At 46.4% G+C, this 17,923-nt stretch overlaps 1 protein-coding gene across 3 annotated transcripts in view; it reads left to right on the forward strand.

Annotated features, from left to right (window-relative positions):
* Positions 1-253: 253 nt before the first annotated feature.
* Positions 254-17,923, forward strand: part of LOC126530250 (angiotensin-converting enzyme-like) — a 72,943-nt gene continuing 55,273 nt past the window's right edge. For 2 of the 3 annotated variants that reach the window (XM_072288176.1, XM_055070218.2), the window contains exons 1-6: positions 352-441; positions 6,818-7,095; positions 13,064-13,222; positions 14,923-15,031; positions 15,164-15,307; positions 15,791-15,982. In XM_072288176.1, the coding sequence (XP_072144277.1) occupies positions 6,859-7,095; positions 13,064-13,222; positions 14,923-15,031; positions 15,164-15,307; positions 15,791-15,982 (841 nt within the window). In that variant the 5' untranslated portion in view covers positions 352-441; positions 6,818-6,858. Of the gene's footprint in view, positions 442-6,817; positions 7,096-13,063; positions 13,223-14,922; positions 15,032-15,163; positions 15,308-15,790; positions 15,983-17,923 lie in introns of all 3 variants that reach the window. The other variant, XM_072288177.1, reaches the window with a different exon arrangement.

Consider the following 17,923-nt stretch of genomic DNA (forward strand, 5'->3'; position numbering starts at 1 on the left):
TTAACTTTAGCGCTTCACAAGCAAAGAATATGTTACAAAGGTATCCTCTTGAAGATCGCAGGAAAAACTTCGTTTAACCCTTTTTCTTTGTATCCTTCACACAACAATTGGTATTGGACACCGCGCCAGCACGCGGTGCCGATAAACAATTGTGATGCGTCAGGCTATTGCGACAGCTTGCGTATACGCCGAGGAGGAGGAGGAGTTTCTCAACATGTAGTATTTATTTTTACCCTCTTTTAAGTTTTGCGGACAGCTGGCGCACTATAGGGAGGAAGAGATCGCGCGTTTTGTACGTTTTGTTTCGCGACACTGAATACAGCGGTCGCGAAGTCGCCCTTGCTTTCGGAAAAAAGGTGAGCTGTTGTTCGTAGCCGTGGCACCTGTTTCGTCGGAGCTTCTCGACTTTTGTGTTCAACAGCTCGCACTCGGAACAGGGAGGTAATATTGCCTTCGGCGATGTGCTATTCCCACGTGGCAGATTTAAGGAAGGTGCGCGTAGTTAGTGTAATTAAACGTCTAATTAAACTGACTGTAATCAACATTCGATTTCGGTATGGCACCACGTAGTAACTGCGCATTTAAACCGAGCCTGCGGTCAGTGCATTGAGTTTGCTAGTTTGAGATCTAAAAGCAGGCATTGCGCTGGGAAATGCATTCGCGTGACGCATTCTCAAAGAATGCGCGAAATAGCACTGAGAAAAAAACGAAAGAAAAGATAGTTGAATGCTATAATGTATATTATTGCACATTTAGATGTGTAAATCTCGAAAGTGGTACAAGCTCGAGGGTTAGCAAATCGTCACGATTATAACGATTTCTGTCTGAAGATCCTGTAATCAGTACATTTGTGTGTCCGGTCGTTTATTTTACCGCGGAAGTGCCTCGAAATTTTTTTTTATTTGGGACACCCTGTCGTGCTGCTCATGTTTTACTTGCTCAAATGTACAAGATTACTGTAATAATGCTACGGAAACGTCTACTGCAAGCTGTGGCCGCTAAGCGTCATGGAAATGATGATAGTAGTGACAAATAGGTTTGGAAGTAAATTACTTTGAAATGTATATTAAGCACGTGTGGTACCCGTTTGATTAGCATGGACCACGAGAATGAAACGGGGCACAGCGCCACCAGCGACCGCAGTGTCTGAACCTTCAGGCTATCGGCAGCTATCAGGCTAAGCTATCGCGCGAAAATACGTTCGTCTCAGAGAGTTCGGCGACCGACGCGCCCAATCGCAACTACCAAAACTGGCGACGGAGCCAAAACAGAGCTATTCGCTTTAAAAACAGCGCAAAGAGCCAAAGAAACGAATTGTGTTTGCCAAAGGTAATATGCGCTTTATAATTTAGTAACGTCTGCTGTTGGGCTAGTTGGTATATGGCTTTTAGAAATGGTTTTAGGCGTATAAAATAAGAGAGGAACACGTGTCGTGTCCGTCTATTTTATTATGTTGTCCGTGTCTTAGTTTATTCGCCTAAAACCATTTCTAAAATGCGCTTGACAGAGTATACAGGGTGTTTCTGCGAAGAGTGTAAGAAATATTTAAAGATAGCCGTTCTGAAATAAAATGATAATTAATCTCTAATCAGCAAAAATTTATGAATTAACTTCAAATTTTACCTTTTCAGCGCCCTCACCGTGATTGGGAAATTAAAGCGAGCTCTCTCCCGTACGAGCCATATCTATTTTTTAACCTGAAAAAGAAAGTGGTGGGGGGGGGGGGGGGGGGAATTGCCTGTGGAACTCTGGCACGACCAATTTTTGGCTATCAGAGAGCGTGAAACCGAAATTGAGAGGCTCCAGCGAGCGCATAAATGTTGTTGCGTACTGCAGGGTAGCGTATCGTACTGCTGCCGAGAAGTAGCGGCGCCTGCCTATCGAAGCTCGACCGACGTTACTTATTGGGTAGCGTGGCGTTGTCGGTGGGCTGCAAGCATCCGGTAGAACATGGCGACCAAGCAAGGGCGAGACGATTTTCTAGTGCGAAACTTGCACGGTTTATTCAAAAGTAGGTGAAAGAAAATGAGAAGAGCATGACGTGAGTAAAAGTACATTTCGGAGCCCCTTAAATAGGCTTTCGACAATCGTGGGCGGGATCTTGCTTCCGTCGATGTCACGTGACCGGCACAGAAAGAGGGCCGCTCCTCCTCTGGTTATACTGAGCCTGCTGAAAGGAAGAAGTCGTCCCGCCTCCCGGAATTGTAGACGCCTGTCCGCCTCTTCTGCGCTTTGCGGGTTCGTGGAAGTTCTCTTCTAGGTCCAATTCGAGGAAAGGGCCTCTCTACTCTCGCACACTCACAAAAGAGGCTGTACACTGCGGGGCTTCCGGCAGACAGTCGAAATGGTCATGGTGAATTAAAAAGTCCCGCTTCATTTCGACGAGGCCTGGTAAAAGGTCGGGTGAAAGAAAGTTCTTTCTGCACGTGGATCAGGAGGCCCACAATAGCAGGCGAAGTCACGCCTCATTTCGACGAGGCTGGGTTAGATGGTCGGTTGAATTTCCTTTCAACACGTGGTGTCAGACGCCAACCCTAACAATGTATAAGGGCTCCCCCGAAAGGGAATCCTACGCGATATTTCGAGAATAAAGCGTTTTTGCGGCAGAAATGCTTGCACGTGAGCAGGCCCTGTTCAAGCACATTGTGGACCACGATGTTCGAAAATTGTTGAGTTATTTGCATCCGATATGCCCATAACGAGGCTAGGAGTTCACAGAAGCCATGCATGTTGGTATCAGCAAACGCGGTTCACACATGTCTGTTTCAGGCTACATGCAGCCGCAAAGAGTGACTATATTTATTTCTATTTCTTTCTTGCCTCCTGTTTTTTTACAGGCATCGTGTTCCGTGAGGGAGCAGGTAAACAGGTGAAACATCCAGAAAACATTGCAGAAACTTGTGTTGCAGCTTGAAATAAACATACATACTTTTTCACCGGTAAGGAATTCGTATAAATGTCATGAACAAAAAATTGACTAAGTTAGTGAATTTTGACCAGATAAACCTAGCAATAAAGAAACGGTAGAGCACTGACGTTTCGAGCTGCAGACATTGGGCATGAACTGACTGACGTGATTGACAATTTAAAACGAAGTGGCAAGTCAGGAAGTAGCAAAACAAAACAAAAAAAAGCATTGGAGTACGTTTGAAAACTACGACTTTAAGAGAGGAGTGCGATAGCATTCAAATATCTATGACCGCTCCTCGCGCTTCCCGGCAACTGCTGCTAATGTAACGGTAACGTTCACAGGGAAACGCTGGCGGCGAAAGCTATGCACGAAGGCGAGCTTTCTGGTAGAAACGCGGGCTCTTGCATGGGCCCATCCCAGAACTTGAATTAAGAAGGAACAGCGCCAACTAAGACAATCACGAGAGGGAGAACGACACAGGACGCTGTTCCTTTCTAATTCAGATATGCACCATCTAGCCCGAATGAATATTATTCTGAACCCGGAACTTGTACACAGCCGCGTCAAAAAAAAGAAAAAAACATCATTTTCAGGTGTCTCTTTTTGTTTTGCACTTCTAATATTTCAGTCTGAGAAGATTTAACGTGAAAGGCATGTGCCGTCCATGTTTTGTCTCATGACATTTGTTTGTCGGCTGTCATTCTCGAAATTCCGAGGAATAACTTGGTCAAGAATGTAAGAGAAGGTATGAGCAAATTTAGCGATAGAATGGTGTGGCAATATAACTTCCATGTACCGCACGCCATATAGCAAGGCTTGGCATATATATATATATATATATATATATATATATATATATATATATATATATATATATATATATATATATATATATATATATATATATATTATTATTATTATAAGGGCAACTTTCGCTAACTGGGGGCCACCGCCGACACCGGAGTTTCTGCGACACGGCGCCCTTAACGCTCTCACGTTAAAAGATGGAAAGCGCCATTAATTTAAGAAAGACGACAATACCTAAGAGGCGACTAGGCATCGGTAGGAACCAAATGTGCGAGATAAACAAAGCGATGTAATCAGCAGCCTCGGTAATATAGTAATATTAACACACCGATTATCAGCTGCTTAGTAGCTAGAACAACCAACATATTCGTGCAGATGTCACAGGCGTAGCTAGGGGAAAAGTAATCGAGCAATACGCAAGCTATGTACAGCGGGAAAGCAGCTGATGATTCAGCAAAAAAAGGAACTTACTAAAGACGGACGGAATATTGTACCAAAGTACCATGCAAACCTCGCGCTTCACGATGAGCTCGCTCACCTAGATGATTAATGGTGCACTGTGTTACCCCGTCAACTGCATCAGGTACACGGAAGAACACTAAGAAAATAGTAATTACTGAGGGAAGTATGTCAAAGTGTGGATAAAGTTACAGCACTGTTAGCTTGCTCCCTCTAGCTGCTGTATAACATGTTCGCTGCTACAATTTCGAGTAGAATCAGGACCAACATGGCTGCAATTCATTCCAAGGGAAAACGCTGCTTTTCAGGAAGTGTGTTCAGCAAGAGATGACATTCGCGTCATTAGCCCCGTTATGAAGATACCCGCAGAGCATAAGCATATTTCGTTTTTGACCAATTACGGGAAGGCATTAGAATGAGCGAAAACGCCAGCATGTGCGCAGGTATCACGTCGTCAAGGCGTGGAGAAGGTACATGTGAACATGTCACAGTATACTTACAGGAATTCTGCAAAGCTCCCATACTCATCCACAAAAGGAGCGTAGAAATATCGATGAAGAACGGTGTCAGGCAGGGAGCCACAATCTTTCAGTTGTCGGCCACTGCGTGTTTGCGCCACGAACAGTCAGTGTACTACAACAACATTCACTGCACGTTTATTCAAAGCCCTTGTTCAAACCACTAGACCAAATATAACTGTTTGCAAGCATTGATGTGGCATACGTCAGCAGCCTGCGAGTAAGTCTTCTGATGACTATGGGCAACGAGTGCGTGCTCGGAGAATAGCAGGCGAGAGAGTCAAACGAATCTATCTGACATTGTAGTTCAGCATAAAAGGAACGAGTTTACGACGTGTCGCGTAATGCGTAAAGCAGATGTGCGAAGGGAAGAAAAATGCGAGCGAGGAAGTCAGTCGATTACATTGTGGGACGATATATAAGGGAAGTTGCTGAGTGTCTGCTGACGCGAGGCAGGGACGCGAGGTAGGGCAGGCAGGGTGCTGACACAAGGACGGGGAAGTTAGTGTGGACTAAGCGCCGATTTTCAGCATGACTTGCGGAATTACGAGCGCCAATTTTTCAAGATTGTAGCTGGAGTCTTTTGTTTGTTTATATCATGCACTGCAAATATTGATCCGTGTGGAAACGCGGTCCAAACAAGGCGCACCGGAAAAGCGAGAAAACCAGGTGTCCGCTTGGTACCAGTTGTATAAGCCGGTGGGTGTGTGGCGGTGAGGCTCGAACCACGCACCTCCGGCAGCTGAGCCCAGCCGCCGCACTCAGTGGGCCACAGCTGCGTCGTCGATTTCAGCGTCCTTGTGTCTTGAGCTCGTCCGTCAAGGAAGTTGTAGACCGCAGCCGCAGTGTGTAGATAAGGTTTCTAAGCAGCGCATGCAGGGGGAGAAGTAGTAAATGAGAAATTATACTCCGTCCACTTGTACTTGCACAAGCAGAGGGTGCGAGTCCTTTCTGCCCTTGCTCCTGCTCGGCATAGACAAGCAGCCTCCCAGAAGCACGTCATGGTACACAGAGCCGCTATCGACTGTGACTAACTTTTCTTTCCTGGACAGCCGCACACCGGTTCAATGGAATAGGAAGTTGTCCAACTTCCCATTCCTATCGACTTGCAGAGTTCTCGCTCTCTTCTTTCGTTTATTCCTGGGAACCTACGCTCTGCGTAGGTGCCCAGGTACCCAAGCATGTTGAATGAAAGAAATAGTGGAAACGCCAACCAATAAGGATAGGTTAAGAAATATTAGGCGGAACTTCCCTGAACGGGAGCTGTCAGCGATATGAATAGCATTACATGGCGGTCGACGTGGTGCGGAATGCCTGATGCGTGATAATGAGGTGTGTGAGGGTTATGCTGATGTAGCACGCTTTATCTATCTATGCGCGAGGAGCACGAGTAGAGAGATGGACATAACATTCTACGCATATATTCCACAGTTCTTGTTCAGGAAGGCTCCGCCTAGTTTGGCGCGGCATAACCGACGTGCTAATGCTGTCATAGGAATGGGATAGGGGATGACTATGTGTCCTCGCGTAATTAACGCACGAGTGGAGCAACCTCTCGTATTGGATTACCTTTAGCGCACCTTCTATTCTGACTGGTCGGGTGTTTATCACGGTGTCCCGCACTGCTTGCTATCCCCCTTTTAGCATAGGCTTAGAGACTTTTGTCCTAAGTTCAACACCTCCTTTCTGCGTGCGGCGTATGCGGAACTGCGAAAGAGTACGGGCTCGTAGAATATTTTGCGCCGGCGCATCTTTTGTAATCTTGAACAATAGGTTGTTTGCCACTGTACTCCGGGTGGCAGCTGTCAACCGCGCAAAATGGGTTTAAACTGCGCGTTTTCGCCTTGTATTGAGAAAGGCGGTTTTCTGACTTCACACTGAAATTTCAACCGATTCGCGACATGAAGTTTTTAAGACGTTCCTTCAACATGCTTACTCCTGAAAAGATGAGGGGTTCTCAAACCATTGATTCCAGGGAACGCGAAAGAGAGGCCGACCTCGGGGTGCGAAGGAACCAGGGAGGAATCGGTTGAAGATCGATCTGTCTTCCAGACAGCCGACCTGAAGATACGGGCTTGATGGGCTAAAAAAGTGGGCATGCGCTGTTTCGTTTTTCGGACAGGAGGAATCACAGCCGCCGAGTCCACTGAGCTCCTGTGAGAGATGGCTCCACCGCATCGATGGATGTGGCCGTGGCTCGCGGGCCTGATCCTCGCAGCGGTTACGACCGAGGCCCACGGAGCTGCCAGGCAAGCTGTGCAAGGCGACAACGAGGACGAAGATCTGGCCCAGATGTACGCCTGCTATGCAAACTATCTCGTTACCCAAATGTATAACAGAGTAACGAACGCTGATTGGAACTACGCCAGCAACCTCACGGAGTACAACAAGAACAACAGCGTGAGTATTTTAGCCGTGCTCGGGCACTTCTGCGCCCGGTGCTTTAGGTTTTCTCGAAGAGACAGAGGAGAGAGAGAAAGGCAAAAGAAAGACAGGGAGGTTAACCAGAGATTATCTCCAGTTGGCTACCCTGTACTGGAGGAAGGGCAAGGGGGTGAGATAGGTGAGAGAGACAAAAGGATATTAAAATTGTGAAAGTTGAAATAGGGTTGAAAATGATGTCAAAGTTGAAAATGCACCTGGAGTCACATAACGCAAGGTGCCCCACCAAGCACAGTTTCAAGGGCGTTTTGCTGGATAGAGGGCTCGTTGCGGCCTCTCGCGGAGGCCGTGGAATCTACGGAGCTTATTGATTTCAATTCCGAAACTTTTTGGGTACAAAGTTCTCATAAACTTCTGATGCGAAATGTGCATTGACATATCTAAATTTGTGCTTTAGATTTTCAATTCCGGAACTTTGTGGGTTTAATTATGTTACAAACATTTGACGCCAAAGGTGCATTGACTTTTCTAAAGTCGTACATTGGAACATACAACGAGAGAAGCCAAGTCAACACACTGTCAGACAAGTCGATGAAGCACGCAGCGAGGTACGATGAGACGAAGCGTTGTGGTGATTCATTTGTGCCGTCATGTCACAGAAAAAAATATCAACATTTTTTTTTCACTCGCGCCAAAGCAACTATGTCAAGACACTAAAACCAGCAAAGGTAACTACGTTCTTATTTATTTTTCTACTTTGACTTTTATTCGCGAGGACACATAGAGCGTCTTCAATTTTCTTGTTCTCGCTACCCGCGGGCTGCAAGAGCCAGCCAGAGCACATGCGTTTTTTGCTTGTTGCCCCGACCACCGCGCGGCGCACTTCAGTGCGCATTCGTTTGTCTCTGGGCGAGTGGATTTACCCGTGGCAGAGTTTTGTACGCCTTCTGGAGCAAAAGATAGGCCCAAAGATTGTGCCAATCTCCACAGGAAGTAAGATTTCTTGATCAGTTTAACCTTGCATCAAAGAATTGCACCTTCTGTGACTCATGATGGTGTGGCCTTCTATCTGTGTGACGTTTTGTGAAGTGTTGTGACGACATGTCCTGATACTTTCTTGTAGCTATATATTTCGTCAAACTTGCCACTGAACCAGCTGGAAGTCAGCGCTCTGTTCCTTTATCTGGCCGGATCGGCTTGTTTCTTCCTTACTATGTTGCGCTGTACCAGTTTTAGAATGCAATACCAACTCGACCGATCCTCAACCTTAGTAAGTCTTCTACATCAGGCAGCACAATTCCACGGTAGGTTTTAGAGCTCCGTGATACAGACCCTGCATCATGGGGCTCTAACCCCAACCATGACATCCTGCGGCAGGGTGTACTACATTACAGTGGAGTGTGGTACCCTTGTGCACAGCAAAACAGTGTTATAACATTAGTTGCAACGCCCTTAACCACCCCCACGACACCCTATACACCTTAACAAAGTGTGTCCTGGGTGATATCGGGAACGGGATCTAGTAAAAGATTGTGACTGTTACATTTTCTCACTGTTACTACACTGCAATTACACACTACTGTACACTGTACCACGCTTCAAATGTGGGGCATGTCGGATATGCGATGTTACCAATGATGGTAACTAATGCTGCTAGATGGGCTCATTGATTTCTGGATTATTATATAGGTTAGCAGGGATAGATGAAACGTCACAAAAGACTCAGTGCCCTTCCACTCTGTGAAGAAGGATGACCCACGAAGCTGTGTATCTGGGCCCCTTAATGGCGAATTGTACCTACGCCGTGGGTCGCCCCGGCATTGCACCATCTTTGGTATCAGCACACGTATGGGGAGGGCTTACCGCCTACTGCACCTCCGCCGCGGGTCGGCCCGGAATTGCACTATCTTAGGGATCGGTTCACCTATGGGTAGTTCTTAACGCCTGCTTCACCTCAGCCGCGGGTTCGCCCGGCATTGCAATATCTTCGCGATCGGTCCACGTATAGCGAGTGCTTAACGTCTGCTTCACCTCCGCCATGCGTCGGCCGGGTATTGAACTATCTTTGGGATCTACCCAGGTATGGGGAGTGCTTAACGTCTGCTGCACCTCCGCCATTCAGTGTCTCGTTCAGTGTCTCGGCTTGCATGCCCCAAGGACACTGCCTTGACATTTTCCCGCAGAGATGCCTCCTCGACTTGAGGTAGATCGCGTCGGCAAACTTGTGCCCAGCGCGAGCAACAGTCCCGCTGCTTCCTTACTTTTCGACGCTTCATCCAGCCAATTTTCCACAGGTGCCAGGCCAGACACTGCCATCACGCGCTTCGGAAGCGCCCGAGAACAGCACCAAGCCTTTGTTCACAAGTATACCTCACATTCAGACGACGGCGGCAAGGTAACCTCGATTCAGCAAGCCGAGTCTCATCATTGAGAGATTGCCACCTCGGTCGCAACATCAGCAGGTGTCAGATTCAATGCTGCTGTCAGGCGCCTCGGAAGCGCCTCGGTACCCTACAGTAACCTCCACCCTGTGACAAGGCCAAATTAAGGCGATGTCATCGTGCCCCCCGGTGCTGCGCACCTCTCTAAAGTCGACCATCCATGCTCACCGACCACGCACCATCTGTAGCTTATAGCACGAATGGCATCACCCCTGCGCCCTTCGCGGTGCAGCAATCGTCGAGGCCGCGTTTCTCAAGCTACCACCATCAAAACCTCGTCCACTGCTGCGCCCTCAAGCCAGACGACCACAGCGAATCGCGTACATTTCGCCATTCCCTCTAGGCGGGGGACCCTGCAGCGCCCACCGACACGCAACGCCGGGATGCTACTCAGCTGGCGCCTTTATGCGGGCTGCGAAAGACGACGAGAATACAGATGGGCGGCGCGTTCTCGATGCGCAAGCACGACCCGCGATATTGAGTCCTAGAAGCCTGCGACGCTGCTCATCATGTTCTGGCGTTCCGCCTCGGCGCCCGACAATGCTACCTAGTCTGTCCTTGGCCTGGCTTTCGCGAATCGTCCCGACGAGTCTTCCGTAGGTACAGCCGATGGAATTTCTAGTCACAAGCTGGTTTATGTAGTTCCAAACATCAAATCAGATGGCTGCAAATCCACTGGCTGAAGTTCAGCAGCCCGCTTCGCTTGGTCGAAGAGTGCCTCTGGGGCGTTTTTTTCCTCGTTGGCGAGCCAGATCTCCTGATGCTCCGTTCTCAAGTTTTGCGCCGGAATGTGAGCCGTAATAATTCTTGGTGGCCTAGCTAGAATTCCCACGTAATGTAGGCAAGAGTTGGCCACGTAGGCAGTGGGGTGGGTGGCATGTTTTAAGCGTAAGTGCGGGTATGTATTTGTGCTGCAGGTGGCGCCACTCATAGACTTCCTTTAAACCTAACTGAGGATGGGTCGGGGCGTAGCGCTGCGTTTCTCGACGCTTGTGTTCTACGAAATCCCAGGGCGGGTAACAGCAAGAGTAGTCGCACTGCACAAATCTCGTGACAAATTAAATGCAGCGAACTACCGACCCATTTCTTTATTACGTACACACCGTAATAAGCTCGAGTACAATATAGTAAGCCACATACGTACTTAACTACCTCCAATCCGATAACTTTTTCGGTCTTGTCAGCATTCATTCCGCAGTAAAAAAAATGTTTTCAAAATAGCACACTTATTATCTGACAGAAAAAAATAACCAAGGGGCCTGATTTTTATTAATCGGGCCATGAGTAGCCAACAAACAGGCACGAAGGACAACATAGGGGAAATTAAATGTGCTTATTAATTGAATTAATGATAAATTAATGAAAATGGAAGTGGTTGAAAAATAACTGGCTGCAGGTGGGATAAGAACCGACGCCTTCGCTATACGCCTGCGATGCTCTTACCAATTCAGCTACCGCGGCACCGTTACCCCATCTACCTTTTGTGGTCTTATTGTTTTACTACTAGTACTAACGCAGGAGCGTTAGCCAGCGCCACCACTCACAAACCTTGGCGGCGGATGTGGAACACCATTTCTTCCGCAGGCGTAACGAGTACGCGATCTGTTTGGCTGACAGAAACTGCTGAATAAACCCACACATGCTACATGAAGGCATGAATTTGGCCGGATTCGAGATCCTCATAATGTAATGAATGAGAAGAAAGGGAACTGACGATTTTTATTAATCATATCGTAAGAAGCCAACAAACAAAGACACCAAGGACAACATAGGGAAAATTACTTGTGCTTATTAATTACAAGCTAGCTCTCACAGGGTTAGTTCAAGCTGTTAACATAAATACCCTCGAAAGTGGGTAGGAAAACGGCGCCGCGGTAGCTTAGTTCGTAAGAGCATGGCACACGTAATGCGAAGAAGTGGGTTCGTATGCCACCTGTGGCCAGTTGTTTTTTCACCCACTTTCATTTCCATTTTTTTTTTGTCATAATTTTAATTCAATTAGTAAGCACGAGTAATTTCCCCCATGTTATCCTTCGTGTCTTTGTTGGCGTCTTATGATACGCTTAGTATCTGTCATTCATGACTTTTCCTTCGCATTCGGCGAGCAGCTTCAGATAGGCGCCAATTTTTTGTTTAGAGCAGTCGATCATGTTCCGCTTAATTTGTTCACTGCCACACTGAGGGAAGTGGGGCTCTCTGACAAACTCGTTGACTTGGTTCAAGCATGCCTGAATAATTATGCGCAATTTCTTGAAATCAAAGGAATACGATCTACTAAATTACAGGTGTTATGAGGTGTTCCGCAAGGCTCCGTATTGGGACCATTAATCTTATTTATGTGCATAAATAATATTGCTACCGGTATTGGTGACTGTCTAACGGGGAAGTTGTTTGCTGATGATTGTATTCTCTACTCTGTTGTCAGCAACAGTGCGTCCCAAGTGCTATTAAGTAATAATATTTGTAAACTCGCGCATTTGTTCGAACGTAGGGGAATGCAGATTAATTTTGCTAAGACCGTGTCTATGGCTGTACCTACTAAAAAGACCTCTCGTCATTACACTCTTAGTGGCCAACAAATCAAGCCAGTTTCTTGTGTAACCTACTTGGACATAACAATTACCAACAAACTTAGGTGGTATTTGCACATCAATAACACGTGCACGAAGGTTTTGCGAAGGAAGCTGAAAGCTCTCCTTGAAATGTTAAGCTTGAAGCATATCGCCCCCTTTGTTCGCCCAGTTCTTGAGTACGCAGCTGTCGTGTGGGATGTGTGTTATTCTAAAGATATCGCAAGGATTGAGCGCACACAGCGTTCCGAATATAGGTAAGGTTTATCGAATTGCCGAACGACATCGTCAATTTCCTGCATATGCTGGCCTCACTCGAGCTCCGCCTATAGCAAGTACGGCGGCCGATAGCAGAGCTAAAAATCTTCTATCTGCTATATCATTCTAAAACCTGTCTGGAACGGAATAAATATTTCCCTGCTCCACCAAAATGGTCGTCAGGGATAAATCGTAGCATACTTGTACGTCCGCATGTTGCCAGGACAAAACTTTTTTAAAAGTGATTTCTTTTTTCCAAGCACTGTTGAGCTGTGCTATTCTCTACCTGCATCTGCTGCAAATGCGATAAAGTCTCATTGTTTGAAAAGGGCTTGGATATGTTCTTTGTGCAACCTCACCTGCTTGGGCAGCGTAGCAGCCTGCACTATTGTAGCATAAATAAAAAAAGCCACCCCTGGCGCCATTGCTGAAATTTCCAATTCTGGAGTCAAGATCGCACTGGTGTACCATGGCGACCGTGCGACGAAAGTGAAAGCAAGATGCCGGGAATGTCTGCGAATGCACGATTCCCTTCCGCAGTCGCAATATTATTGCTTGTGCTCAATCTCTCATTTTTTCCTGATGGTATGCCCCAAATGCTACGAATCAGAACATTCGCGCGTGTTGAAGTACACCCCATTGCGTGTTTCTGCGCGGGCACGTGCACGAGCGCGCATTCTCATTGCATTTACCGCGTTATTTGTATTCCTTCCTTAGGTGAAGGCGAATCTGGAGATGCAAAAACTGGAGAAGGAAGTTTGGAAAAATGTCACCAAGTACAAATGGACAAAGTTCGAGGATCCGGTGACGCGAAGAATTTTCGAAAAATTGTCAGTTCTGGGCACTCCCATTCTGAGCGATGACAAGCAAAAAGAGGTAACGAAACCTGCTCTTTTCTCATTCCCGAAGGACCCTTTTTTTCTTTCTTACGCTTACTGTGATACGTTCTTCTATTAATTGCACACACTTCAATGGAACTAAATTCCGATTCCGCTAAAGAATTGGTCCGCAGCTTTATTAAGTTATTTGTTCATCAATTCATATAAAATCGGTCACATTGTTTTATAGCTTTTCGATACGTAAATCACTGACTGTGAAACATGGTGCACTATTGAAATTCAATACTAAGCTTCTGTTAATAGATTTCTCAACGGTTCGCGCATGTACAGAAATATCAAAAGAGAAAGCCTTGGGCAGAATATATCGTCGCCGTTTACCTCAAGTGCTTGTCGCTCTTGCCGAATCGTAGATTGAAATTCGTGGACAAGTGGAATACGAACAAGTTAGGGCTATTGAGAACACGTTCCCTCACTTCTGCTCACGCTGATGTGTACACCATCTGCATAATTTTGGCATTCAGACGTGGACCGACTGAAAGAAAAGTGCCCGTGCACTGTGGATTCGGTGCGTGATAAGGAATTACAAGTGGTCGAAATCAATTGAGTACTTTGTGAAACCTACTTACAACACCTAGAAAGACGAAACAAAAACACAAATCGCATCGGAGGAGCGCTCAGATGGCTTTACATCAAGTGGCTTTGGCACATCACGTGGATTCCATATACATAAATAAATATTTGTTTGAAAATCTCAGACGGCGCGAAATGAAACGTTCAATGTCGCCGATATAAACACAGATGGCGTAGAGCGGAGAAAGCGGAAAGTCAAGTGCATGCCCGCAGTTAGACACAGAATTAAAAGCGATGGTCGACAGCCTGCAAAAGTGTGGTCGCATGCATAGAACATTTGAAAACATCATTTCCCTCAGAGGGCCCGCGCCAATCAGGAAGAGTGTGCAACGACTGCTGACTGCCTTTCTGCGTTACACGAGGCACATCGACCCCTGGTAAAACACACCATTGACTTCAACTCACAAGAGGCTCATGCGGAGCAACTGCCGGCTGTCTATGCCATGCTAATGCTGGCTTTGCTGCATCACCACCACCACCAAATCGCGCGAGAGAAATTTGAGAACACATGACATATCGCTCAAATCACCTACCACGCACACGCACGGCGCATCATCTTGTTCAAGTAATCATTTTTTTATTAGAGATCCTCACAAAATCAGCTCTTACGCAGCCATCGCCTTTCTGCGAAAATATAAGGCTGAAAAGTTACGATTGATTGGCAAGTTCTTTTGCACACAAAAGACGGGTAGCTCCAAAGTATTCGTGTGTGTCCATTTGCTTGTCATCACCTGTCACAGCGCTTAGATGTTCGCAAGTTATGTGTTACGAACGAGGCCGAACCGGAACGCTTCCAAGTTATTGTTTTTTTGCACGCTGTTTTTAGTACAATCTCAGAAGTTACACAAAAATACGCCATGAAATTTTTTTTCGAGATTACTACTATTTTCCTTCCAATCAAGAGACTAACAGTTAACCTGGAATTTAGAGTAACATTCCTTGTAATGTTTCCTGAAATAAGATGATCCATCACGAAAGCACCAAATGAGCACTCTCTCCTGCGACGAGAAAAACGTTAAACAATTCAAATGGGTTCTATGCGCTGAGGATTCCGAAGGCCCTGTTTCCGAGTAAAACAAATTCTGGTTCTTTTTGCTTTCTTTGCAGCTCCTGAACATAGTTGCAGAAATGGAAGAAAACCATGCTTCGGGAAAGATATGTCCTTTTCTCCGAAAAACTAACACGTCAGAAGAATGCAACTTGTCTTTAGAACCAGGTACGGCAGTGGAACTCACACAATATGTGGATTGCATGTTGAGAGACAAGGCCACGATTCATTTGTGCTCATTGCTACGTCTGGTGTTGTAAGTGATGATGATGCGTATTTTTCGTGCGCATCTGCAATCAGAGATCAAAAATATCCTCAAGGACTCCCGGAATTACTGCGAGCTTCAGCACGTATGGAACGAGTGGCGGAAGGTTGCGGGGAAGCCTATGAAGCGGAGGTACCTGCGCTACGTCAGACTTATGAACGAAGCGGCCAGGCTGAACGGTGAGATAAAATAGCCAAATTGAACGGATGGGGTCGATGCATATTCGTAAAAGGTCCATGAAACACAGCCCTTACACACAGACGCTATCGACCGTAATTCTCAGTTTCATTTAGTAGCATTTGTGCGTGAATGTGCACTACCAAATGAAACATTCAGTTGGTAACGCACGTTCAGAAATGTGCATCATTGCGCAAGTGCAGGTAAAAGTAATTGTGTAATTGTACAAAACACGCTCTTGTCGTATTTTCTTTCTCGCGCCGAATAAATGAGTGGAATGAGCTCAGACAATTTATTGCCGATTTCACACACCAGTTTCCTTTCTTTTTTTCCCGATGCGCAGCTGTTCCTATTTATTATTTCGTACTGTTTCTCTCCCTGCTGACTCTCCCTCCGGCCATATCGTATGAAATGAAGTGTTACACCTGCCCAGGCGCAAAGACTTGGAAGTCACGCTATGCCTTCAAATTTTCCTTTTGCTGCAGGCTTCAAGGACGCGAGCGGCCTCTGGCAGGACGTGTACGAGTACGACGGCCTCGAGGGGAACATGGCCAAGCTGTGGAAGCAGCTGTTGCCGCTCTACCAGGAGCTGCACGCGTACGTGCGCAGCAAGTTGCGTGCCATCTACGGCCCGGACAAGATTTTAGAAGACGGACCCATCCCGGCACACCTGCTTGGTACGGCCGGAACACGGCGCATGCAAAAATGGCTTGTAGGCTGCGTACTCCAAGGTCCCGGAAGTCCGCGTCCACTCTTCTACGCGCACTATCCTATATACGCAGTCTACAGAGGAACCCATGGTCAGCCCGAACATATATCCCACTACACGTACGTTAAGGTAGCCCTAGGTGTTCAAAATTAACCTGGTGTAACACAGTATGGCGTGCTTCACAGCCGCATCGTGGTTTTTGCCACGTAAAACTCCAGGATTTAATTTTTAAACAACGCTATGCATGCATTACACAATCGGGGACCAAAGGTTCCTTACCAACCTGTGGACAGTGCCAAACGCCTACTCCTCGAACACGCACACATTGTGGGAGTGCCCCAACTACTTCCATCTTCCAAGAACACAGACCTGTGAATGCTACAAAAGAATAAGCGTCCCGACAGATGAGGCGAGTTCCACCAGTGTCCCATGAATGAGCGTTAAAAAAAAAGTATGGCGGCCTCTTCTGGGGCAGCTCTCCGAGAACGCAGTGGGGCCAAGAGGCGTGGGCCTACCAAAGAGTCTCGGAGTGAAGCCATCACTTTCGTTTCGATTTGGTTCCTAATAGAAAGGCTGCACCTACTACGGGAGATCGGCCACGATACAGGTGTAGATGTAGAGCGCAGGTGTTAGTGGCACATGCCCACTCTGGAAAATTGGCCGAGAACGGGGTAGTTAACGATGAATCATGTGGTACACGTTGTCGCCTTCAAGATATGGTGCGTACTCAAGAAGGGGGATTGGCCAAGGCTTGCAATGGAAACATAAGGCCTTGCTTCCCTTTAACTTAGGGGTCCGTACTCATTATATTTAAATAATAAAGATTATAATTCCAAAAAAATTATTTGTAAAGTGAGCATGGCAATTTTGACGAAGCCACTAGATAAAAAAATTCAAATTCTGATTTTAATAGTGATGAAAAGGTGCTTAGCATGTCACTCTCCCTCTAGCCGTGAAGTAGTCGTGCAAAATGAGGGTCCCGTTGTCGTTAGCAAAGCTATGGGACCATCGTCTGTATATTAGATTTATGTATTTACGCTTCGTGTGCGAATAAACTCAAACTTCGAACTTCACATGTACATGATTCCTTCCGCGCTTGACCAAAGGTTTTCACTCCATGAGATGGAATATAAAGCACCGAGAGAGGAAGGCCAATATGCGATAGAGGTTGTTCTAAGTGGGTCTTGTTGTCGGGATCATACGTATTTTCGGCATAGCAGGAGAAAATGCTCTAGTGATTTTATATCCCTACTTGACGTACAGAGGTTTGGATAGGGCGATCTCACACCTCATCATGTGCAGTTTTGGTTGCGGTATTCGACACCGTAGAAGGGTAATGAAAATTCTGCGTTGCCATGAGGTTGTAGTTTCGTTGTAATAAAAAAAAAACGTAACTTCGTCCTACTCCCCTGATGCCAAACATACTGGCATAACCGGCGTGTCTACTGTGCTAGAGCATGTCATTGTCTAAATATCAACTAGCGCATCTCTCTGCCTTACAGAACTGTTTCTCAAGGGTCTCGGATGCGCATTCCCCCAGATTTCATCAGACATTCTCAAAACTTCACGATATTTATTTGCGAGACAAATGTGCTGCAAGGGATATGCTACTTCGCATTAGGGGAAAGAAATGGTGTCCATCAGGTCATGTAATGCGTAGAGCACATAAGGGGTGGTCTGTTAAGTGATTGAATGTCAAAGTAGACGATGTCAGAGCATTACGTGGTGTGATGAGATGAGCAACATTGTACGAATGGATCGGAGCAATTAAGATCACTGGGAAAGGCGCTGGCCCCTTCTGTAGACTTAAAAAGTATCAACCTGTATGCTGTTGTTGCTGATGATGATAGAAGCTCAACTGGAAGGTTTCATGTGGGCACCTTTAATGACATCCGATGTATATTCATGA

The sequence above is a fragment of the Dermacentor andersoni genome, chromosome 5, assembly GCF_023375885.2.
Source record: "Dermacentor andersoni chromosome 5, qqDerAnde1_hic_scaffold, whole genome shotgun sequence".
In the NCBI taxonomy this organism is placed as follows: Eukaryota; Metazoa; Arthropoda; class Arachnida; order Ixodida; family Ixodidae; genus Dermacentor; species Dermacentor andersoni.